The sequence below is a fragment of the Perognathus longimembris genome, chromosome 10 (assembly GCF_023159225.1).
Source record: "Perognathus longimembris pacificus isolate PPM17 chromosome 10, ASM2315922v1, whole genome shotgun sequence".
Taxonomy (NCBI): Eukaryota; Metazoa; Chordata; class Mammalia; order Rodentia; family Heteromyidae; genus Perognathus; species Perognathus longimembris.
The window spans coordinates 41,966,306-41,991,218 of record NC_063170.1 but is presented as its reverse complement, the minus strand read 5'-3'; the positions used below and the strand labels follow the sequence as shown (position 1 = coordinate 41,991,218).

The window sequence follows — 24,913 nt, the reverse complement described above, 5'->3', positions numbered from 1 at the left end:
TTTTTGCTCAAGGCTAGTACTCTGCCACTTGAGCCACAGCGCCACTTCTGGCCATTTTCTGTATATGTGGTGCTGGGGAATTGAACCCAGGGCCTCATGTATAGGAGGCAAGCACTCTTGCCACTAGGCCATATCCCCAGCCCCTGGGAGCAAGTTTTTTAAGATGTTAAAATAAGTTGAATTATACCATAGTATCCTAAATTGCTACAAAATAAAACAAGAATTCCTCATTGGTTTTCCATTTCATATTCTCTGCTCAAGTTGTGAACTAGATGACACAAAGTTCCTACTCTGTTTTTCTTTGTGCCAGTGCTAGGGTGTGGCTAGGATCTGTTTCTTAGCTTTTTGACTCAAAGATAAGCACTCTACCACTTGGGCCACAGCTCCACTCCTGGCTTTTTTTGGTTGTTAATTGGAGATAAGAGTCTCACGGACTTAGCTGCCTGGGCTGGCTTCCAACCTGGATCCTCAGATCTCAGCCTCCTGAAAAGCTAAGATTACAAAGTAGAGCCACCAGCAGCCCACCCTACTATGCTTTGTTAATACAATCAACCAAACCATGGACTGGCTATGAATTAGGGTGAATATGGTTGTCTGTAGGAAGTAGCAGCACACAGCCTAGTTGTTAACAGCATGATGTCTTAGGTTCAAATTCCCTAATATTGTCATCTTGGACAAGTAACCTAACTTCCTGGTGCTTGATTTCTTAATCCATGAACAACATAATAGAAATACACACACCTGAAATGGTTGTTGTGGAAATTAAATGCAGTTTATAGACGGCTCTGAGAGAACAAACAACAAGTGCTCAAAAGGCTGGTGGTAAAATAAGTTTGTATTTAAGAAAAAATAAAAACTTGGAATTGTTCTTGATCAATTTAAGCCCCTGCTATTTCTTTTTCTTTTTTCTTTTTTCTTTTTGCCAGTCCCAGGGTTTGAACTCAGGGCCTGAGCACTGTCCCCTCGTACTCTGCCACTTGAGCCACAGTACCACTTCTGGCTTTTACCATATATGTGGTGCTAAGGAATCGAACCCAAGGCATCATGTATATGAAGCAAGCACTGTTGCCACTAAGCCATATTCCCAGCCCCCTGCTATTTCTTCATAGAAACTTTACTCAGTGTGGCCAGTGGACAGCAACTATCAAATGACTTGTTTGCAAAAACAGCTACCTGGTTCTATGGCAGACAAGCCAAACTCCTCGGGGAAGATCCCAGCTGTCCATCTCCCAAGTGATTCTTACACACACTACACTTTGTGAAGCACCACATTAATTAGGCTCAAGAGTATTCACACAATTATGTTGTGCTTTGTTTATCCCGACATCTGAACTATGAGTGCTATTTATTTAATTCACCCAAATTCTTTAATAGCTATTTATTTATTGTCTACTATGTGCCAAGCATCATTAAGTCACTACCAGATTCCAAGTTTAATTTTTAACTTGCTGTAACATCTTGGTAAAAACAATTTACCTTGTCTCAGAATAGTTTAGGAGGGCTGCCTGCTGAATTACTCCTAAGGTTGAAATGAACAGTTTTAAAGAACATGGCCATATATGGTAGTGGACAACTATACTCTGAGCACTGAAGCTGAAATAAGAGTATCATGAGTTCAAGAACAGCATGGGCTAACTTGTCTCAAAAAGAGCAAAAAACTAAAAATAAAGAACATGAGCCAGGTGCCAGTGGCTCATGCCTGTAATCCTACCTACTCTGGAGGTTACAATCTGAGGTTCACAGTTCAAAGCCAGCCCAGGCAGGAAAGTCCATGAAACTCTTGCCTCCAATTAGCCACACAAAGCCGGAAGTGGAGCTGTGGCTCAAGTGGTAGTGTGTTAACTTGAGTAACCTTGAGTAAAAACATCTCAGGATCTAAGGCACAGAGTTCAAACCCCTGCACCAGCACAAAGCAAGATGAGGAGAAAAAAGAGGAAGAGGAGGGGGTATATATTAATGGAATCAGCAGAAATAGGCCACCTCCAGCTATTTCTGCATGCCTACACAACCATTCTACTTCCATAATAAGTGGAGAAGTTAGGAAAAGATGACTTCATATATTAACCTCACATAATTATTTATGCTACCAGTACTAACTGCAGCCTTGAGTGTCTTGTTCAATACTGTGAAACTGGGCTGGGGATGTGGCCTAGTGGCAAGAGTGCTTGCCTCCTATACATGAGGCCCTGGGTTCAATTCCCCAGCACCACATATACAGAAAATGGCCAGAAGTGGCGCTGTGGCTCAAGTGGCAGAGTGCTAGCCTTGAGCAAGAAGAAGCCAGGGACAGTGCTCAGGCCCTGAGTCCAAGCCCCAGGACTGGCCAAAAAAAAAAAAAACACACAACAAAATACTGTGAAACTATCTCTTGGTTTAACCAAGAGTTGTTCTTTGTGATTACTGATGTCTGCCATGAATGAGAGTAGAATTTAAAAACAGGTTCCTGAACTTGTTTTGATGTCAATTTCTTATTTTACATTGTACAGAAAATAAATGTACTCTTAGCTGAGCACTGGTAGCTAATAATCCTGGCTATACCGGAGGTTGAGATCTGAGGATCATGGTTCAAAGCCAGCCCAGGCAGAAAAGTCTGTGAGACTATTATCCCCAACTAATCAGTGCTGGAAATAGCACTGTGGCTCAAGTGGTAGAGTGCTAGCCTTGAGCAAAAGTTGCTCAGGGACAGGGCCCAGGCCCAGAGTTTAAGTACCAGGACTAGCAAAAGAAAGAAAGAAATGTACTTTTGACTTATGTATTGTAACCCCTCTGTACATCTCCTTTACAATAACAATAGAACATTTTAATTCCTTACTTTTGGATTCCCTTGGTGCTTTGACTGGATCTGTGTCCCTCACAGGAGCACATTCTCCCAAACCTCAACACTTTGAGTTTTCCCAGAAACTGACAAGGGTGTTTGGGTTGTTCCTCAAAACACTGGAAAAAACTAGTTCTTTCCCTGAGCCAAAATTCAAGTCTGACAAATTCTACACCTTGCCCTCACTGGTGAAAATTTATCTGCCACCAGAAGAATAAACGGCAGTGCTTTGAAAATTCTCCCAGTAAATGCTTTGAAATTACTACCCTGGCTTTGGACATTTATTTATTTATTTGTGTGTGTGTGTGTGTGTGTGTGTGTGTGTGTGTGTGTGTGTGTCTGTCTGTCTGTCTGTCTGTCCTGGGCTTGAACTCAGGGCCTGGGCTCTGTCCCTGAGCTTCTTTTGCCCAAGGCTAGCACTTCACCACCTGGGCCACAGCGCCACTCCTTCTTTTTTAAGTAGTTTATTGGAGATAAGAGTCTCATGGATTTTCCTGCCTTGGCTGTCTTCGAACCATGATCCTCAGATCTCAGCCTGCTGAGGAGCTAGGATTAAGGCTGTGAACTCCAGGCACCCCAGGTTTAGCCTTTCCACCTCAGGTTGGGGAAACACCTCCTGAAGGTGCAGCCCTGCACAGGAAATAGGGTTCTGAAACTTTCAAACATCAGTAGTTGCCCTAATATTACTTTGTTAGAAAATTTACCCTAGCTATTCTGGAGGCTGAGATCTGAGGATCAGAGGTGGAAACCAGGCAAGTCAGTGAGATTCTTATCTCCAATTAACCACCCAAAGACCCTGCGTAGAGCTGTGACTCAGGTGGTGGAGTCCTAGCCTTGAGCAACAAAGCTGGGGGACAGCGCCCAGGACCTGAGTTCAAGCCCCCAGGCCTGGCTAGATAGATAGATAGATAGATGGATGGATAGATAGATAAAAATATAGATAAATATATAAAAAAATAAATTAGTAAATAGATAAATAGGTAAGTAAAGAAATAAATAAATTTGCTTCCATTTGTTCTCTCTCCATGAATGGCCTCCCCGCAGCAGGTCGGCTGCACACCGCTCCAGGACGGAGCCCCAGAGCTCAGCTCCGCCCGGGGACGGGCCAGGTCAGGCTTGCGGGAAGGCTTCTGTTCCGTTCGGTGTCTTTCCGAGACAGGGTCTTCGCCCGGGCTGGCCTTGAACTCGTCATCCTCCTGCTTCAGGGTTTGAAACTGAAATTAGGAGCTGGAGGTTTTCCAGCAAGTCTCCGCGTGACTCCGCCCCTAGAAGTCCGGGCCTCGGAGCAGCTCAGCCCTCGGGCTCCTCCCTAATGTGGGAGCGTCACGTGACACCGCCAATGGGGCGTGACCTGGCGTCTCCGGGGGAGGCTGCGTCGCGCGTCACGTGACGACATCCAGCCGGCCAATGGGTGAGCGCGGCGGCGAATTTTGAACGTGGCGGCGGTAGGCCCTGGCAGCAGAGACGTTGTCTCGGGACTGCAGGACCCGGGTCGCGAGCCGACGCCAGCTGACAGCTTTGCGGGGTTCCCGACATGTGAGGAGGACTGGGGCGACCGCCGCAGAATAGTGGCAAGGTACCGTTCGTGGGTGCGCCTGCGGAGGGAGAGGAGCCGGGCCCACTTCCGGCCGCCCTGGGGCCGCGGGCTTCCGGCGCAGGTCCGGGCGGCCAACGAGCCCGGGGTCAGGCGGGCTGACTGGGGATCTCTGGCTTTGCCATCGCCGAATTTGTGCGGGGCGGTATCTCCAGTGTGATGAAGTCGACGCGGACTCGAACTGCCCGCCGTGCAGAATGGAGTGCATCCAGTCGCGTGCAAACCATTTCCTGTGTTAGGCTGGGGGTGGGGGAGAATGGCGTCGTTTCTTGTCCCGGGTTTTGCGCCCGTGGTGGCGCCGGGTAAGCCGCCCAGGCCCGGGGCCTCCTCCCCGGAGTACCTGGCCAGACGTCTGGTGCCCGGACCTGGCAGATCGAAGCCGTCATGCACGGCCGTCATGCACAGTCGTTTTGCCACACTGCCCAGACAGAAGTAAAACTAATGGTAGAGCATTTTTTTCTATAACTTTTAGATGTAATAACGGAAACTTTTTTTTCTTTAAATACATCTAACTTCATCAGTAACCAGTAACATTAACCTGCGTGGCTCAAAACACCTGCAGTTCAAACGTCACTGAGGTCAGTTTTGTCTAATTTATCTACTGCCAGGGCTTTAAAAAAAATACTTGAACTCATCTTCTGGACACTTCCCAATATGTTGTATATACAAAGTTAGTGGGACCTACAATATATGTTTTAGACCCCAGACTGCATAGCAGAAATACTCAAGTATTTGATGGAGATGATGATAGACTTTTTGATAAAGATTGTAGAACTAGATTGTTGTAGGGAACAAGTATTTGTTTGCGAGTTTAAGAATTGCAAAGTACAGGCTAGAATTAAAATTGTTCATGAAAAGTAGTTTGTCATACTAACATATTGAAATATATCTAACTTGCAGCACAGAAATATTCAGTGTACTTATTTTCTTTTTCTTTGTGAGCTTTCTGGGGCTTGAATTCAGGGCCTGGACACTCTACCAAAGCTTCTTTTGCTCAAGGCTAGCACTCTACCACTTGAGCCACAGCCCCACTTCTGGCTTTTTGGTGCTTAATTGGAGATAAGAGTCTCATGGACTCTTGCCCAGGCTAGCTTCACACCATGAGCTCCTCAGATCTCAGCCTCCTGAGTAGCTTTGATTACAGGACCAAGCCATGAGGGCCTCCCTGTTGTGCTACTGTTAACTGTCAATTTAATGATGTCCAATGTTCTGTATTCATAACATACTGGGAATTAGCAGTCTGAGTAACAGCAATGACTTTGAGAATGCTGGCATGTCTCGCTGCCCTAGTCCCTAGTTCCTGTTCTTTCTAACTCTGTAAGTGCAATTATATAGTGCTACATCATTTAAACTTTTGGAAATCACTTTGACCTTCTTCCGTGTGTGTATGTTTATCTGAAATGATACTAGGTTAAAAGTGCATAGAGAGGCAAGCAATTGGAAGACCTGATCTAGTGAAGTGATTACTAGAGAAAAGCTAGAACACAGAGCTCAACTGTGTGTATTTGCTTGTGAATTAGTGCAGTCAACCTAAACATAAATCTGACCTGTAAACATTTTTGGAAACTTATTAATGATGGCATCAAAATATAATTGTAAGCCTGATGTAGTGATACATGTCTGTTGCCCCATCTCCTTGGGAAACAGATGCAGGAAAAAAAGAATATAGTAAGCCCCCAATGAGTGTTTGTTGAAGAATGGGTAAATGATAGATTCTGGACTCTTTGGGGTTGAAAAAAAAATCAGCTTAATAAAGCATTCCTAGTCAGACACTGGTGGCTCATGCCTATAATCCTGTCTACTCAGGAGGCTGAAATCTGATGATCAAGGTTCAAAGCCAGCCTTGGCAGGAAAAAGGAAAAAGTCCCCATGAGACTCTTACTTCCAATAAACACTCAAAAAAAAAAAAAACCAATAAACAAAAAAGCTGGAAGTGGCAAATTGGTAGAGCACTCGCCTTGAGCAAAATTGCTCAGTGCCTAGGCCCTAAGTTCAAGCCCCACGAAGGACAAAAATAAAATAAAACTTTTCCATAAAATAGTGAAAGAAAATAAGATTATGTCAAAAGTATTGAGAGTTTATAGGTTTTTGCTTAATCCTAGCATGTTTTTGTTTCTTTTTTGAGATGGGATGTCAGTATATTGCCCAAGCTAGCTTCAAACTTGTGATCCCCCTGCCCCAGCCTCTGAAGTAGCTGGGATTACATGCAGAGGCTACAATATGTAATTACTAGTGAGGTTTTAAAGATGCAACATTCTAAGCTGTTACTAGAATACCTAGCTACCTACTTTGAGTAATTCTACAGTTAATTGCTACTTCACCCCTCTGTGAATTTGGTGTTTGAAAATATCTCTGAGAACAATTATTCTTTACTGTTTTAAATTTGTAGGTAAAAGATGGCCAAGGAAAGATGCCAGAAAAAGTCCTTTCAAGATAGTCTTGAAAACATAAAGAAGCGAATGAAAGAGAAAAGGAACAGAAACTTGGCAGAGAGTGGCAGACGCAAGTCCTTCATAACTGCACCCTGCGAAGTAATCAGTAAGAGGTTTTGATGTCGCCGTTACATCACTTTTTAAGTTTAGATTTAATAACTGATCATTCTTATTTGTCTTCTTCTAGCTAATGCTTCTACACTGCTGAAAAATTACCAGGACAACAATAGAATGTTAGTTGTAGCTTTGCAAAATGAAAAATCCAAAGTGCAAGAAGCCCAAGAAGTGATACTACAGCTGAGAAAAGAATGCTACTACCTCACATATCAGCTGTATGCATTGAAAGAAAAGCTTACTTCCCAACAAACAAAAGAAACAGTTCAGGTATTGTTATTGCAAATATTGGTTTGGGGGGAATACCCTATAATAAGCACTTTAGTTCTTTTTGTTTGCTATTGCCAATCCTGGGGCTTGAACTCAGGGCCTGGGTACTATCTGAAAGCTTTTTGTGCTCAAAGCTATACTACCACTTCAGCCACACCTCCATTTCCTGTGTTTTTGGTAATTTATTGCAGATAGAGTCGCAGGAACTTTCCTGCTCAGGCTAGCTTCAAACCTTGATCCTCAGATCTCAGCCTCTTGAGTAGCTAGGATTACAGTTATGAGCCACCAGCACCCAGCAAATTAGTTTACTTTTTAAATTCATATCTGACGTCTGTGTTGGTGAACATTAGAACTGTTCTCTGGCATAGATGTCTCACCAGTATGAATATTTCAAGCATGTAGATGATTGAGGCTTATACCCTCCTGACTTGCTTCTTCAAGTAGGTAGCAAAGCCATGTGCAGAAGATTTATTGTTTTGCTACTCTTGATCATCTTTGAATGTTTCAACCAAGTGAATCAAAGATAGGCAACAACTAAAGGTTGGAAGCTGATAGTTGAAGAGACACTAGTCCAAAGTTTCATCAAGGCTATCTTAAGTTTTATCCAAACTTTTCCATGGGGTTTTATAACAACTACCTTATATTCAGTATGTCCCCTTGGAACATGAGTATTGAAGTGAAATATCAAATAAGCTAGGTAGGAAAGACTACATGTTTAATTCCAGGTAAGAAACCTCCTGAACATTTTAGTAACTGGATTTTTTTTATTTGATGCTGTTTGTGTCCAAGTTTATAAAGAAGTTCAAATATGAGACTGCCAGCCAGAAGACAATAGACATGAACACAGTTTGTCTTAGGATATGTTCTTTATATCTTATTTAGATAATCCTGAAAAGAGTAATGATGTGCTAGTTTCTCCTTCCCTCTTCCCAGAAGCCACTGCCTGGGAAATTACATGGGGCAGAGAAAAAAAGAAGCAGTGGTGAGTGTCAAGTGTCAACAGTACATTTGACATTCTCCCCAGTGGCCAGCAAATTCCATTGCATTGGTATTTACTCGAGCTGGCCAGCTAAGAAAGCCAGCTGTGGTGAGGACTTGAAAAAAGAGCTAAAGTCACTGCTCTGACGATCAAAGACAATAAAAGCTATGACTCCTTATTTTAACTATGTGACGTAAATCATATATGTGCATGTACTTCTACCATGTGTGATATAAAAACAATACTCATGTATGCACATATATAATATGTGCATACACAGTATAAATGAGAATTGCTCTATAAAGATTAACTATGATTTCACTCTATGTAAGGGTTTGATTATTTAAAAGAGTCCTCAACATGTAATCTTTAAATTTTCTTTTTCTTATTCAGGAGGTAAAATATCTCACCAAGCTGTATGAATCTTCCTGCTCCCTTTCTAGTTTTTGCTGAAATCAAATGGAAATAATATGAATAGAATACTCAGTAATATCACAAAACAATGGGGAGAAAATTCTATTATTGCAGGTTCTTTAAGATTTATTGACGACTTTTTAGAATTCCTTAAAATACAGTATTACTTTCTGAGCTGTTATAATCTTAGCATTTGAAACACTGGTTTATTTTCTGTCATGTACTTACTTATTTGTCCATTTCCAAACCATCATTCTGTACTTGTACTTTCGTGTTTAAGTCAACTTAGCAGTGATGAAGGTTTTTCTTGCCTGTCAGTAGTTAACATAGCAATATTTTGTAATAGTGTTTTGTTCCTTAAGCTCTATAATGAACCTTTTAAATAATATTACTGTATAAATATTCTCTTCCTCTATCTTGAAGAGTAATGCCATTTTCCAATTTCTGAGTAACAGTATTAGCCTAATTACTTTAAAATCACTATGGTATATGTTCATCAGGCTTCAAAAACTAATTGAATTAAATTAGAATGCCTTCTTAGGAGTCACCCTGGAGCTCTCCTCTTATTTGTGCCTCTGTCTTTGCATATGTCCTCCATGTCCCTTCCTATGGTGGCTTCTATTGAAAGCCAGCCCTCTCCTTGTTCACCACATTTCTCTCCTCTCACCTCCTTTTGATGTAGAAATTTATTATATCCTCCTTTAAAGGAAGGCAAATGAAACTTCTCTGGGTCACATCTCCTCGTTTTTATTTTCATTCACAGCATAATTTTTTTTAAAAAGCCACCAAAAACAATGCATTCACTGTTTCATTCTCACTTCAAGCCACTCATTTATGGCTTCTGCTGCTACCATTCTGTATCCAGATCAACCTCCACAGAACCTCCACATTTCCACACTCGATGGTCACTTCAGTGAGCATGCACACATGCAGTAGTACACAGCAGAACACTCTACCTGAAATTTCAGATCTCTTGTCTTTCTTGATGTAATTCTCCCCTACTTTACTGCTCCCCGTCAGTCTCCTTTGCTGGTGGCTTATTTTTAAATGCTAGTTGCTCTAGACACATGTCTTTTCCCCTCTAGTAGCTTCATATACCATCTATCTACTGGTAACTTTCAAATCACCTATAACACATGCGCGTGCACACACACACACAGCTGCTAATATATATCTCCACTTAAATATTTGGGAAGTATCTCAAGCATAGTTTGTACAAAACACAACCTTGTTTAAGTAAATTAGCTGAGGTACCTGTTCAGACCAAAACCATAGGTTTCCTCCTCCCTCAGTGTCTCCTCCATCCCTTCTCAATCTGCGCATAGTTAATTAACTGAAGGCCTTTGCTACCATAACTATAGCTCTACTATTGTCTTGCTTGATTTGCTGTGGTAATCTATCAGCTCCTTACACCTTTGCCCCCTTTTAATCCATGCTTCACATAATGCCCACATGCATCCTTTTAGAGCTTTCCATTTTGCTTTCTCCCTATGGTGACTTGCAATAATGTCGGATTAAATTCCACACTGATGGTCCCCAATGCCTTTCTGTTTTGTTTTGCTTTTTGCTAGTCCTGGGGCTTGAACTCAGGACCTGAGTACTGCCCCTGGCTTCTTTTTGCTCAAGGCTAGCACTCTGCCACTTAAGCCACAGTACCACTTCTGGATTCTTCTATATATGTGGTCCTGAGGAGGTAGAACCCAGGGCTTCAGGTATGTGAGGTGAGCACTTTACCAATAGGCCATCTTCCCAGCCCACCCCACCCCCCCAAGGCCTTTCATTAGCTGACTTCGGCATAGCCATCCACTGCGCTCAGATACTGTGTTAGCCACATCAATCTAGTGTCTTCATACAGCAGATTTCTTCCTAGCCATGACTTGTATTTGCTATTTCCATGCTTTTCTTAACTCTTGCTCATTTAGTAGCTGATTCTGGTACTTAGATCTCGGATCAAATTCACTGTCTAAAGAGAAAAAAAAAATCCCTATAACCTCAATTATTTCCTGGTATTTCCTTCCTAGCACTTACCACTATCTAAATCAGAGAGAGCGATGTCTGTGTATATAAATAGATAGATAGATAGATAGATAGATAGATAGATAGATAGATAGATAGATATAGATATACACACACATACATACTCTATACATGTATGTATATTTATGTATGTTTGTATTTATGTATATCCAGCTTAGAATGAAAGCTTTAGGAAGATAGGGTCTGATTGCTTCTCAGCTGTCCTCATCCCGGTTCCTACACTGCTTGATTACCATAGTGGACTGCAAGTAAGTGGATATGGTAAAAGAGTTTATTTGTTCAGTAATTTATGTTTGTAGCTGTGTGTTTACACACTTATACAACAGTACACAGTTAACGGTTTTCTTCTGTTTTAATACCTTAATAGAACCAGAAGATATCTCCCTCTGAAATGGACTCCACTGGTAATGGCAGTACCTGTGATTTATCTGCGATGGATTTACCGTTAGTATCAAATTCATTACTATGGTTATAAATACTGAGGAAGATTTAACTTTGTGATCAATTTACAAACGGCAGTTTGTATCTATATGGGGTTGGGAATATGGCTTAGCGGTAGAGTGCTTGCCTAGCATGCACGAGCCCTGGGTTCATAGAGTGCTTGCCTAGCATGCACAAAGCCCTGGGATTGATTCCTCAGCACCACATAAGCAGAAAAAATTCGGAAGTGACACTATGGGGCTCAAGTGGTAGAGTTTTAGCCTTGAGCAAAAAAGAAGCCAGGGACAATGCTCAGGCCCTGAGTTCAAGCCCCAGGACTGACAAAAAAAAAAATCCTTTGTTTCCCGGTTAGGGAACAAAACAAACAAAAAATCCTATATAGCCAAATTTCAGCTTTTTTGTGTGTGTTGTATTTAGTTCTTCAATGGTAAAAGAAGCTTCACTAGATCATATATGTTCATTTGTTTGTTTCTTTGTGTTCTGAAACAAGGTCTCACAAGTATGCCTTGACCTTAGAAGTACTAGAATTACAGGCATATACTGCCATGCATGTTCACAGCTTTAACTTTTGTTATTTACTTATTCACTTTTTTTTTTCTGGTCCTGGAGCTTGAACTTGGCCCAGGCACTATCCCTGAGCTTCTTTTTTGCTCAAGGTGAGTGCTCTACCACTTGAGCCATGTCGCCACAATCAGCTTTTTTGAGTTATTTACTGGAGATAAGAGTTCATGGGGGCTGGGGACATGGCCTAGTTGTGAGAGAGCTTGCCTTGGGTTCGATTCCCCAGCACCACATATACAGAAACCGGCCAGAAGTGGTGCTGTGGCTCAAGTGGCAGAGTGCTAGCTTTGAGCAAAAAGGAAGCCAGGGACAGTGCTCAGGCCCTGAGTCCAAGGCCCAGGACTGGCCAAAAAAAAAGGGTTCATGGACTTTCCCATCTGGGCTGCATTCAAACTATGATTCTCAAATCTCAGCCTCCTGAATAGCTACTATTATAGACATGAGCCACCAGCACTCGGCTTCACGTTTTTTTTAATATCAGTGTTTGAATTCAAGGCCTTGTTCTTTCTAGGCAAGTATTCTGCCCCTTGAGCCATGTTCCTGCCCTTTTTGCTTTAGTTACTTTTCAGATAGGGCCTCACTTTTGCCCTGTCTAGCCTGTACCATGGACTCTTCCTTATACTTCCCTCAATAGCTTAGCCACTGTCCTAACTCAGAAATATTTTAAAACTAGCTTTCCTTTAGTCTTTTTTCCCATATAAGCATTGTTTTTATTCTAAGAAAGGATTATTATTAAAATGAAAATTTCCAATCTTAAAAATCTGGTTCAACCAGGCATTGTTGGCTCACACCTGTAATCCTAGCTACTCAGGAGGCTGAAATCTGAGAATCACAGCCAGCCAGGGCAGGAAAAAGCCAGAAGAAGAGCTGTGGTTCAAGTGATAGAGCACTAGCCATGAGCATATTAAGCTCAGGGACAATGCCTAGGCCTGAGTTCAAGCCCCAGGACCAGCAAATCATAGTAATAATCTGGTTTAGGAAAACTATATAATAAAACATCACATTTAATACAGCTATAACACTGTCTCATTGATGTAAGTCCTTTTTCTATCAGTCCCCCCCATGTACCCTCTTCTTCTCTTGGATCAAGTGTATTTTATGTTTGCTCATGAATTATTGAGATTAGTTTAATTCATTGAAACCTAAATTCAATTAAAATATGGAACTTTAAGCTAGGCCAGTAATCCCAACACTTGGGAGATAGAGACAAGATGGATCTCAAGTTCAAGGAGAGCCTGAGTTTCTTAGCAAGAGGCTGTTTCAAAAAACAAAAAGATTGCTGGGAATATGACCTAATGGTAAAGTGCTTGCCTCATATACATGAAGCCCTGGGTTCGATTCCTCAGCACCACATATATAGAAAAAAGCCGGAAGTAGCATTGTGGCTCAAGTGGTAGAGTGCTAGCCTTGAGAAAAAAGAAAAAAGCCAGGGACAGTGCTCAGGCCCTGAGTTCAAGACCCAGGACTGGCAAAAAAACAAACAGCAAAAATAAAAAAGAAAACCATGCAATATTGCTCTCAGTGCAGCCCAGGATTGTTCACTCTTAACATTGTGGCCTTTGTCTAAGCATGATCAGGTATAACAGTTGCTGACAGTACCAGTAACATCTTCCTGCTCCACGTGTGAGAATTAAACATGGTTCCAAATATTGGCAGATAACCTCTAGAAAGCATAATTGCTCCCAAGAGGATTGCCACTATAGACAATTCCCTTCGTCACTTTTAACTCTGTTCCTTTCTCATGAAGTACAAACAAGGACAATTTCCAACCCCATAGATAACTTCTAAATCATTACTAGTTTTTACACTATTGAAGTTTAAAATCATACACAATAAAGGCAAAAATTGAAGTGATCAAGGTTTTTATAAAATTTCTAAAGTCATTATTAGTTACCACAGCACTCTAACCTAAATTGTATTTTAATTTTTTATAATCTAGAGTGGGAAATTCTCTCAGATAAAAAGAGTGAAGTTGGCTGGGAATGTGGCTTAGTGGTAGAGTGCTTGCTTAGCATGCACAAAGTACCACATAAACAGAAAAGGCCAGAAGTGGTGCTGTGGCTCAAATGGTAGAGTACTAGCCTTGAACAAAAAAAGCTCAGGGACAGTGCCCAGGCCCTGAGTTCAGGACTGGCAAAAAAAGAGTGAAATTACAATTGGAATTAAACTTCCTGTAATAGGTTTTGCATATTTAAAAAATTGCTTCACTAATCTAAGACTGATTTTGTTTTTAAAGAAAGTGAATGTTAAACAGTTACAGAATTTAGTAGTTAACACCACTGAAGCATTTATCACTAACAAATCACAGTAGAGCCCATGATAAAGTGGGTTCTAAAAATCTGAGCAGCCAATCTGCATTTTTTTAATTATATACATGTACATACACACACATGGGCTGGGGATATGGCCTAGTGGCAAGAGTGCTTGCCTCCCATACACACACACACACACACACACACACACGTGCGCTCGTGTGTGTGTGTGTGTGTGTGCGTGTGTGTGTAAGTAAGTTGGGTGTTGTTTCCAGTAAATGAAATTGAATTGAATTATGGCATGTTTTCAGAGGGCACTTTCCAGCTCTCTATGGGAGCTGAATATCAGTTGTAACAAATAAGTCATTATAACATTGGCATAAATAGTTTTGGGTTATTTTGATGGAGAACAGCTTTGTTGGTTTGGAATGTGATTATGAAATAATACTGAGGAAAGGAGGAAACGCAGTTTTGGAAAATATTAAATTTGGTTCTTTCATAATTGCTAAATTTTTAATTTTCATTTTCTAAGGCAAGTTTCTCAAGAAGTTGACCTAAGACAAAGAGAGTCATCCCAAGTAGAAGGTAATCCAAGTAATAATCTAATAGTATTAAAAGCACAATCTTGAAGGAAAAAAATAATCTAATTTCTTTTTTTATTTAAATTTTAAATCTCATCTGATATTCTGCTCAAAGCAAATCTATTTCTTTTACATAGAATAATACAGGTTTAAAATAAATCCATGTAGCCAGGGCTGGTGGCTAATACGTGTAATACTAACTACTCAAATGGCCCTGGCAGGAAAGCCTGTAAGACTTTTTTAGCTCCAGCTAACCACCAAGAAGCCAGAAGTGGAGCAGTAGCTCAAGTGGTAAAGAGGTAGCCTTGAATATGAAAGCTCAGTGGCGGCACCCAGGTCCTAAGTTCAAGCCCCAGGACTGGCACAAAAATAAAATAAATAAGTCATCTAAAACCAGGTGTGGTATAAATCCCATCACTTGCAAAATAGAGGCAGGAAAACCTGTAATTTGAGGCTAGCCTGGACTACACATATAGTGAGATACTATCCCAGAAAAAAAAAAAAAAATAGGGGCTTGGAATACAACTTATTGGTAGAGTGCTTGCCTAGCATACTCAAAGCCCTGGGTTCAATTCCTCAGTACCACATAAACAGAAAAGGCCAGAAGTGGCACTATGGCTTGAATGATAGAGCACTAGCCCTGAGCACAGAGAGACAGGAACAATGTCCAGGCCCTGAGTTCAAGGTTATTAACAAGTAATGATAATAATACTAAGTTTTCTCAGTTTTGTTTGCTTATTATAATTGTAGAAAAATTATAGAATGTCTTTTCTACAACTTTGAATTTAGAATTTTTGGTTCTTTCACATTCCCAAAGCCTAAAATTTTCTCTTATTTTTTTAATCTTAGAGCAGATATCTACTATTTCTCAAGATGCACGTGGATGTGATTTTGATTCAGGTGATACTCAGTCTTCTGATGTCTTACCCAGGACAGTGTCTCTCCGTCGCCATTTAACAAAATGCTTCAATGGTTTAAGTGAATCTAGTCCCTTGGAGGATTTTGAAACCAGTCGTTTTCCAAGGCCATCTGTGGAACTAGAAAGGGTTAAATGTGTAAATCCAACAGTAAACATACGCAGACTTGAAAATGTTCAAGACTATTTTTGTCAGTGGAATAAAGACCAAATTAACAAATCGCCAAGGCCAATTCACCCAGGAAACGTTTCTAAAACAAAAGAAATCATTTTGGACCCTAAACCTGAGCAAACTAAAAGTAAGTCTAATAATGCACAAAGAAGAAAAAGAGAAGCGAAAAGAAAAGCTGACCGAAGGAGGTCAAAATCTAAATCAAAGAATAAAGGAAACCAAAGTGGAAATAAGCAAAAAAAATATGTTTCCAAAAAAAATATGGGTGACTCTGTTGATGCCAATGATGCTTACAATTTTAATTTGGAAGAGGGCATTCATCTCACTCCTTTCCGACAAAAAATGAATAGTGATCCTACCACGGAAGGAAACAACAGTGAGTCTCAAGTAAGCAGCTGTGAAAGTAGTGTTTCAGAAGATGACTCTGATGACCTCTATCTACCCCCTTGTGAGTACACTGCAAACCTGGACAGCCAAGCGAACAGGCCAGTCACCAGGCCTCAGTGTAAAAGAGGGCTGAAATACATGGATGAACCAAACAAGGACGGTTCTCAGCCAGCAACACCCACCAGTAAGTGATGGAAGCTGTTCTTTGTCTCCATCTTTAATGTTTCTGATGAGTGATCACTCTCAGTGCTTTGACTATACTTATCATCTGCCTCTCTGCGGGAGGTTTAGATGCTTTACTTCTGCCTCTTTTGGGAGGGAAGCTGTAGTCTGATTAAATAATGGGGGCAGAAGTAGAAATCAAAGTTGTGTTGCTGCTCTGACCTAATTCAAGCAAATATAAATCTTCTTTAACTACAATTATGACTTGTCTATTACTTGTCATGAACAAGTCATAATTTTTTACTATCAGTGAATGAGACTTCTTAACAGCTGGGAGTAGGCGAGCTTCTTTGTGGAGTTGTGGAATAAAAAGATCTTTTGTACATCTATATGAGACACTCCCTTGAAAATGAAATTATAAACTTAAATCCAGTAATTTGTCATTTGAATGGCTTTGCTTTGTATTTCATTTGAAAGAGACCATGATTTAAAATAAATAATTCTCTAGTTAGCAAAGGTAGGCTAATCAGACCAAGATAGCTAGCTTGGCAAGAGGAAAGACATACCTCAAATGTTGGTAATGCAGCTTGCACCTGCCCACAAGTATTCACTTGGGAATTTTAGTTAGTATATAGTTAGGTTATATGATTTATTTAAAAAATTGTCAGCAAGGCATCGGTGGTTCATGCCTATAATCCTAGCTGCTTAGGAAGCTAAGATCCAGGGATTGCAGTTTGTAGCCAGCCTAGAAAGGAAAGTCCATGAGACTCTTATCTCCACATTAGCACCAAAAAATTGGAAGTGGAAATGTCTCTCAACTGCACTAGCTTTGACCAAGAGAAGCTAAGGGACAGCATCTAGGCCCTGAGTTCACACAAAAAAAATTGCAATAATTATAGAATAAATCAGTTTTGTTTGGTTTTGGTGGTACTAGGGTTAGAACTATTCCTCATACTTGATAGCCAAGCACTCTACCACCTGATCCATGATCTGTTGCTAGTTTAAGTTTTGAACTGAAAAAAAAGAAAAATCTTCTAAAACAGAGATTACAAGCATCAATCAGCATACCTAGAAAGTTTTAAATGCAGTCACAGGCCATAACCCTTGAGTTAGAGTTAGTGTCTCTGTGGATTTATTAAACACATCAAAGTTTCGCAAGCATTCTAGAGTATACCAACTTATCTATCTGATAGTGTTGCTTAGGAATATACTGAAAGTTGGGGTAATTAATTTAGTACGTTATGGTGACAGAAAAGGACAAAGTCAGTTCACACTGAAATATGTGGCAGCTTAGTGTACAGTCATCTAGCGGTCAATTTACTACTTCTTTTGTTTATTTTTTTCTTTATTGTCAAAGTGAAGTACAGAGGGGTTAGTTTCATACGTAAGGCAGTGAGTACATTTCTTATCGAATTTGTTACCTCCACCTGCATTTTTCCCCCACTTCCCCCCTCCCCACTTCCTTCTCCCCCCGCCCCCATCATGAGTTGTACAGTTGGTTTACACCGTATAGTTTTGTAAGTTTTGCTACTTCTTGAGATAGGCTTTCTTTTTCAATGCTTATTTGAGAAGATTCTTCATCTTGCCATTTCCTCACTATGGCTTAAGCGCTTTTCTCCCAGGTTGGGTACAGCTCTTCCCTAAAATTACATGAATGATTACAACAGGAAAGCACTAGAAACGTTTTAACTTGTTAGCTTTACATTTCATCCTGACTTTGACAGACTCTTACTTATAATTATTATTTAATATTGAAGGGTTTTACATGTCTTCATACTGTTGGGAACCAATTAATCATCATCTTTGGTACGGGATGAGCTAAGGAAGCATTGATGACTCTTAGTAACAGGGTGTGCCTGTCCCAGAGGCGTGTGTCTATAATTTTACTATTCTGGAGACTTGAGTTCTGAAGACTCCAGTTCGGTAGACAAATCCAGGAGACTTTTATCTCTCACTAGCCAGCAAACAGCTAGAACTAGAGGATTGGCTCAAGTATAGAAGCCAGCTACATGGGGACATGGGTGATCCAAGTTCTGGAGGGTGAGCCCCTGAGTTCAAGCCCCAGTAGTGCCACCAAAAAAAGGCAAAGTGTGACTAACGTGAAATTTCATATTTAAACTTATTATGCCCAACCTATTTATTGTTTTAAAAAAAAGGAAAAAAGGAAAGGTGTCTTAGAAAAATGTGCTGTTCTTATATCTACCATACTAATATTTCAAAATTGTCTAGCTTGAAAAGGATGCAAAACATGGGAAAGGTTTTTTGTGTGGAGTGGAAAAGGGGCCAGTCCTGGAACTTGAAGTCAGAGCCTGGATGCTGTCCCTGAGCTGTGTGCTCAAGGCTAGCCCTCTACCACTTGAGCCACAACTCCACTTTCAGCTTATTTTATTTGTTTGGTTTTTGTTGGGTTTGGGGGGGGGGTTGTTCTTGGTTTTTGTGGGGGGTTTTGGTGGTTAACTGAAGATAAGAATCTCACAAACTTCCCTGCCTTAGCTGGCTTTGAACCTTAATCCTCAGATCTCAGCCTCCTGAACAGCTAGGATTACAGGCGTGAGCCACCAGTGCCTAGAGGAGAAAGTTTTAGAAATCTGTAAAATGCCAGACTTTTGTAATTCTAAATTCTGTAACACAATGATGCAATGTCTATGTGCCTCTGATCGTATGAAATAATAATCTAAATGAACTCCAGGAAATAGAAACAAGAGATTTTTTTTTTTTTTTTTTTTTTTTTTTTTGCCAGTCCTGGGGTTTGGACTCAGGGCCTGAGCACTGTCCCTGGCTTCTTTTTGCTCAAGGCTAGCACTCTGTCACTTGAGTCACAGCGCCACTTCTGGCTGTTTTCTGTTTATGTGGTACTGAGGGCTTCATGTATGCTTCAAGTATTCCCAACCTGAGATTTTTCCTTTGTTGTTGTTGTTCTTGTTTTCCTTTTGTCTTGATTGTCCCTTTATCTCTCTTTGGGAGAGTAAGGGAGGGTGGAAAGATGCAGAAATGAAGGGACAAGGGGTGAACAAATGCAGCAGTGACACTCACTAGACATCTTATAGGTGGGAATGGGAGGGGGAAACTGGGAGACAGTGAGGGAAGGGGTGACATTGTCAAAAAAGAAATGTACTCATTACCTGATGTATGTAACAGTAATTCCTCTGTACACCACCTTTTATAAAATGTGTGTGATAAAAGGGGAAATAAACATTTTCCAAAAAATGTTAAATGCTAAATTTTGTGCTTTTTCTTGGAACTATTCCATAAAAGTCATTTTTTGTAGGTGCCCCCCCAGAGGCTCCCCAGACATCGCATTGTGGCCTGAAGGATATCACCAATGTCCACTTATATCCTGTGGTCAAAATCCAGAGACTTTCTCTTTCTCCAAAACGGAATGTAGAAAGCCCAGTACAGTCCCTGCCTAAGCGCAGGTGTGCAACCATGGTGAACTATAAGGAACCAACACTAGTTTCGTAAGTATATGGTTTAGGGAGGACTTTGTCATAATGATTGATTCATGTGGGAGGAATGAAGGTGCTGACTGAGCTCTGTTCAATACTGAGTCTTACTGAGTCTTAAGTATTAAAATTTGACTAAAAGAAACAGAAAGCCAGGCATTGATGGCTCATCTATGTAATCCTAGCGACTCAGGAGGCAGAGAGCCCAGGCAGGAAAGTCTGTGAGACTTTTCTCTCTAGTTAGCCAGATATCGGCTGGGAATATGGCCTAGTGGTAAAGTGCTTGCCTCGTATACCTGAAGCCCTGGGTTCGATTCCTCAGCACCACATATATAGAAAAAAAAAAGCCAGAAGGGGCGCTGTGGCTCAAGAGGTAGAGTGCTAGCCTTGTGCAAAGCCAGGGACAGTGCTCAGGCCCTGAGTCCACACCCCAGGACTCGCAACAAAAACAAAACAAAAGGGCTGGGGATATAGCCTAGTGGCAAGAGTGCCTGCCTCGGATACACGAGGCCCTAGGTTCGATTCCCCAGCACCACATATGCAGAAAACGGCCAGAAGCGGCGCTGTGGCTCAAGCGGCAGAGTGCTAGCCTTGAGCAGGAAGAAGCCAGGGACAGTGCTCAGGCCGAGTCCAAGGCCCAGGACTGGCCAAAAACAAAAAAAAAAAACAAAACAAAAGCCAGATGTGGAGGTATGGTATGGCTCAAACGGTAAAGCACACCAGCCTTGAGCAATAAAGCCAAGCAAGAACATGAGGTCCTGAGCTCAAGTCCTAGTACTGGCATACACACAACAAAGGAAAAACACTAAAACTGACATGTTTTGATAATATTTTATAATGAGTAAGTTAACACAGGATACTTAGAATTGTGCTTAATATCTTTTTGACCCTTGTAGGAAACTAAGAAGAGGGGATCCTTTTACAGATTTGTGTTTCTTGAATTCTCCCATCTACAAGCAGAAAAAGGATCTGAGACATTCTAAAAAAAGTATGAAGCAAATACAAAAAATGTTGGATGCTATTTAAATTTATCCTCTACCCTCTTCTTTCTGGTGCCTAAGTAGAGAATCTGTGAGATAGAACACAAGTGGATAGAACCGAATATTTGAATATTTTGTTAACAGGACACTTAAGTCATGAAAACATCTTCAGGACAATACTTTGTAATTGTTTAGATTTGTTTTGCTGTTTACTTCAAAACATAGCTGTATTTTATTTAAAGAGTAGCTTGGTACCAACATCTTGAAAATTACATTAATCTGCCTCTGTATTTTTTCCTAAAGGCATAGGCTGATGAGTGTACTATAGTAAAGAACTTTGTAAGATAGATGAGAATCATTTGAAATTCTTGTGTAATTTTTGAGTAGAATAAATTCTTGGTACACCCAGTTAAAGTTTTGTGGCGTAACTACTGTTGAGTTTGTTTTATTTTTGTTTTGTCCAGGATATTGCTGTGTAGCCAAGGCTAGCCTCAAACTCAAAATTGTCTGTGTCAGCCTCCTAGGTGGGGAGATAATCATTGATTATTTAGGTTCAATATCTAGGTAAGTAACTGGTTATGAATCCTAAGTGTATGTTGTTCAGTGATTAACCTTGGCAAAGCCGCAAATTACAGATTTTTAGAAAAACTCTTTAGTCAGACATCTTAAAAGCGTGAATAGTAAGGGCTTCTCCCTATTTTTGATCAGGCAGTGAGAATGAATTTAGAGAGTTTAACATGTATACTTTTATATACCTTTTAAACTTTAAATTATAAAGGGTGATCCACTTTCTTAAAGAACAATAAAAATTCGTAAAAAGTTACCACTTGTATTTTCCTTCTGTTCTTTAAATATCAAATAAGAAGGGCTGGGAATATGGCCTAGTTCCAAGAGCACTTGCCTCACATACACATGAAGCCCTGGGCTCGATTCCTTAGCACCACATATATAAAAAAGGCCAGAAGAGGCGCTGTGGCTCAAGTGGCAGAGTGCTAGGCTTGAGCAAAAAGAAGCCAGGGACTGCTCAGGCCCTGAGTCCAAGCACCAGGACTGGCAAAAAACAATAAATATCAAATAATAGTGTCTATCTGGTATTCCTTTCCCTCCCCTTGATATTTGATACGACCACTGAGAAGAAAGTCTCCGCTTTCCCTCCACACCAATACTTCTCTTTTCTAACCCTTTACTGTTCAGTGACCAGGTCACAACTTCATTTGGGGGTTGAAGTGGTAGCTTAATTTCAGAGTGCTTGCCTGGCACACACAAGGTACATCTAGTTGTATGAGATGGCCATTCCTCATCTGGTCCCATTACATCAGTTCCTATCCTAGTGTGTCACCAACTTTATAGATTTTTTTTTTTTTTTTTTTTTTTTTTTTTTGCTAGTCTTCAGGCTTCTAGGTTGGGGCTTTGCCCCTGAGCTTTTCTGCCTCAAAGCTAGTTCTCTACCACTTGAGCCATAGCACCACTTTCAACTTTTTCTGAGTAGTTGATTAGAGATAAGAATCTCACTGGCTTTCCTGCCTGGTCTGGCTTTGAACCATGGTCTTCAGATCTCAGCCTCCTGAGTAGCTATTATGGGAGTATAGGAGACTGTTTAAATAAGAATAATAGTGCTTACACCCCTAATCCTAGCTACTTAGGAGGCTGAGATCTGAGGATCATGGTTTGAAGCCAGCCCAGGCAGAAAGTCCAGGTGAGTCTTATCTTCAATAAACTGCTCAAGCCAGAAGCTTTTCAGTCTGATACCTATAATCCAAGCTGCTCTGGAGGCTGAGATCTGAGGATTGAGTTTCAAACCCAACCTGAGCAGGAAAGTCCGTGAGATTTATTTTCCATTAACCACCCAAAAAAGCAAAAATGGAGCTGTGGCTCAAATGATAGATGGAGAGCACCAGTTCCTGAGTTCAAGCCCCAGGAGTGGTATTTGCGTACACACACATATTCAGCTTTTCAGTTTCAGTAGCCAAAGGTGTGTCTTGTCGCTGTACAGACTATGCACATGCAGGCCATTTCTGTCATCACAGAACCTTCTGCTAGACAATGCTCTGAGTTCACAGTGGGCAATCTACAGAGTGTGGGCCAATTCCAGTATACTGTTTGATTTTAGGTAGTCTACAAGCTAAGAATGGTTGCATATGTTACTGGGGGGAAAATTGTAGAATCCAAACATCAGTCTTACCTTTGTCCTGGCAAATCCTAAAATATTCCTTTCTAGTCCTTTAATCAAAATTTCCTAGGACCAAGCATGGTGGCACAAGCCTGTAATCGCAGCAACTGAGGGGGCTGAGGCAGAAGGATCATGACTCAAAGCCAACTTGGGCTAGACTCATTGTTTGTTTTTTTTTAATTGTCACTTCTTGGGGCTGGGAATATGGCCTACTGGCAAGAGTGCTTGCCTCGTATACATGAAGCCCGGGGTTTGATTCCCCAGCACCATGTATACAGAAAACAGCCAGAAGTGGTCCTGTGGTCCAAGTGGCAGTGCTAGCCTTGAGCAAAAAGAAGCCAGGAGACAGTGCTCAGGCCCTGAGTTCAAGGCCCAGGACTGGCAAAAAGAAAAGAAAAAAAAATGCCACTTCTTGCTCTAGACCACAGACTACCTTTTTACTGTTTCAAACTTTCTGGGGTAGCTTTGATTCTCACCTCCTTCAGGCCCTGTGTCAACCATTTCTGTAAAGCCTCTGGTGGATTTTTTTTATTTTTAATGTTGTAGTCTTTGTTGTAGTGAACATCTGTAGACTGTTAAATATTGTCTTGTGTTTTAACATTTTGTATGAGCTATATTGTATATACTCAGCAGCCTTGAACTGTTTTTTTGAGTGTTGCTCATGCTGGTAAATGTATTTTCATTGTTGTACAGTATTATGTAAATAAACCACACTTGACTGATGCCTCTTCAGACCACGTACTATCACTTATCACTGTTTACAAATCAGTGCTGTAGTGAGTATTCTATAGCTCTTTTGGACCTCATTCTAAGAGATGCAGGTTCCTGTTTCATGACCTCTTCTAATCCCCACAACGTTACCAACTCTCACCCTACCTCACATTAATGTCTTACCTCCAAAGTCCCTCGTGCTACCTTTCTTTCACTTATATTTCTTCTCTTGTAGACTTAAGTCTTAAAGACTAGCATTCCTAGTTTATTGCAGCACCATGGGTAGAGAATGTGGAAATATCTTCGTGTAATGAAGTAAAAGACAAACTACAAGTACCTAAATCTACAGCTTTGTTTTGTAGGGGAAAAAACGGAGAAATGTGGCTTGAACAGGGATTTCTTAGGTGAATTCACAGACAGCTACAGTAAAGAAACTTTAATCTTGGCATCTTGGAACCTGGTATATAGCATCATAATGGAAATCAGAGCCTTTCCTCCATCCTGTTCAGTAATTTTTATTAGTAACATGACTAGCAGCCAGAGTATACAGTGGTAAAGCATGCATGCAAGCATGCATGAAGATCTGGGTTTGGCCCCAGCACCACAAAAAAAAGTAAAAACAATGTAACATAGGTATGAGAAGACATTTATGTGATTTATAAATAAGCATATAACTTGTCCATGTAAAACATAGGAGTGGATAGCAGTGAATGCTGGAGCTAGAAGGGAAAAAAAGCAAGAAATTGGGTGTGATGCATGACTGTAATCCCATTACTCAGGAGACTGATAGAAGAGGGCTACAAGTGTGAAGCCATCCTGTCACACCAGAGACAAACTTTCAGATGTTAATGTCAATAACTAAAAGTTTTCCTACAATACTATGTCCATATCAACTTTATGACTTGAATTCTCCAACTAGGTGTTTACATAAAAGCATTTGTTTTCCAAAAAGATTTGGACAAGAGTGACAACAGCATCCTTACTGTAACTGGAAGCTACCCAGATGTCCACTTAGTAGACAAATCTTTATCTTCCAACACCTTCCTAGTCACTTAAAGCATACCAGCTTGGGGGCTGGAAACGTGGCTAAGTGGTAGAGTGCTTGTCTGAAGCATGCATGAAGCCCTAGGTTTGATTCCTCAGAACCACATCCACATAAAAAGCAGGAAGTGGGCCTGTGGCTCAGTGGTAGAATGCTAGCCTTGAGCAAAAGAAGCTCAGGGACAGTGCTCAGGCCCTGAGTTTAAGCCCCAAAAGTGGCCAAAAATAAACTATACATATATATATATATGTGTGTGTGTGTGTATACATACACACACCATCTCGAAGAGTAATAAATTGTATGTTTATCCACAGTCTACCCTTGTTTCTACTGAGTGTCCAAAATTATAAATGTTACTGCCAAGAAACGTAAAATCAGAGATTTTTCACTGTTTTGTTTTACTAACTGGCCGTTTTAAAGGTAATGGTTGAGTAATGAAC

The 24,913-nt window shown here is 40.8% G+C and overlaps 1 protein-coding gene across 1 annotated transcript; it reads left to right on the top strand.

Annotated features, from left to right (window-relative positions):
- Positions 1 to 4,228: 4,228 nt before the first annotated feature.
- Positions 4,229 to 21,373, top strand: Sgo1 (shugoshin 1). Its single transcript, XM_048355947.1, has 8 exons — positions 4,229 to 4,391; positions 6,799 to 6,947; positions 7,029 to 7,225; positions 11,023 to 11,099; positions 14,442 to 14,494; positions 15,340 to 16,149; positions 19,396 to 19,585; positions 20,467 to 21,373. The coding sequence occupies exons 2-8, from the start codon at positions 6,806 to 6,808 to the stop codon at positions 20,594 to 20,596; spliced, it is 1,599 nt and encodes a 532-aa protein (XP_048211904.1). The 5' UTR covers positions 4,229 to 4,391; positions 6,799 to 6,805; the 3' UTR covers positions 20,597 to 21,373.
- Positions 21,374 to 24,913: the final 3,540 nt, after the last annotated feature.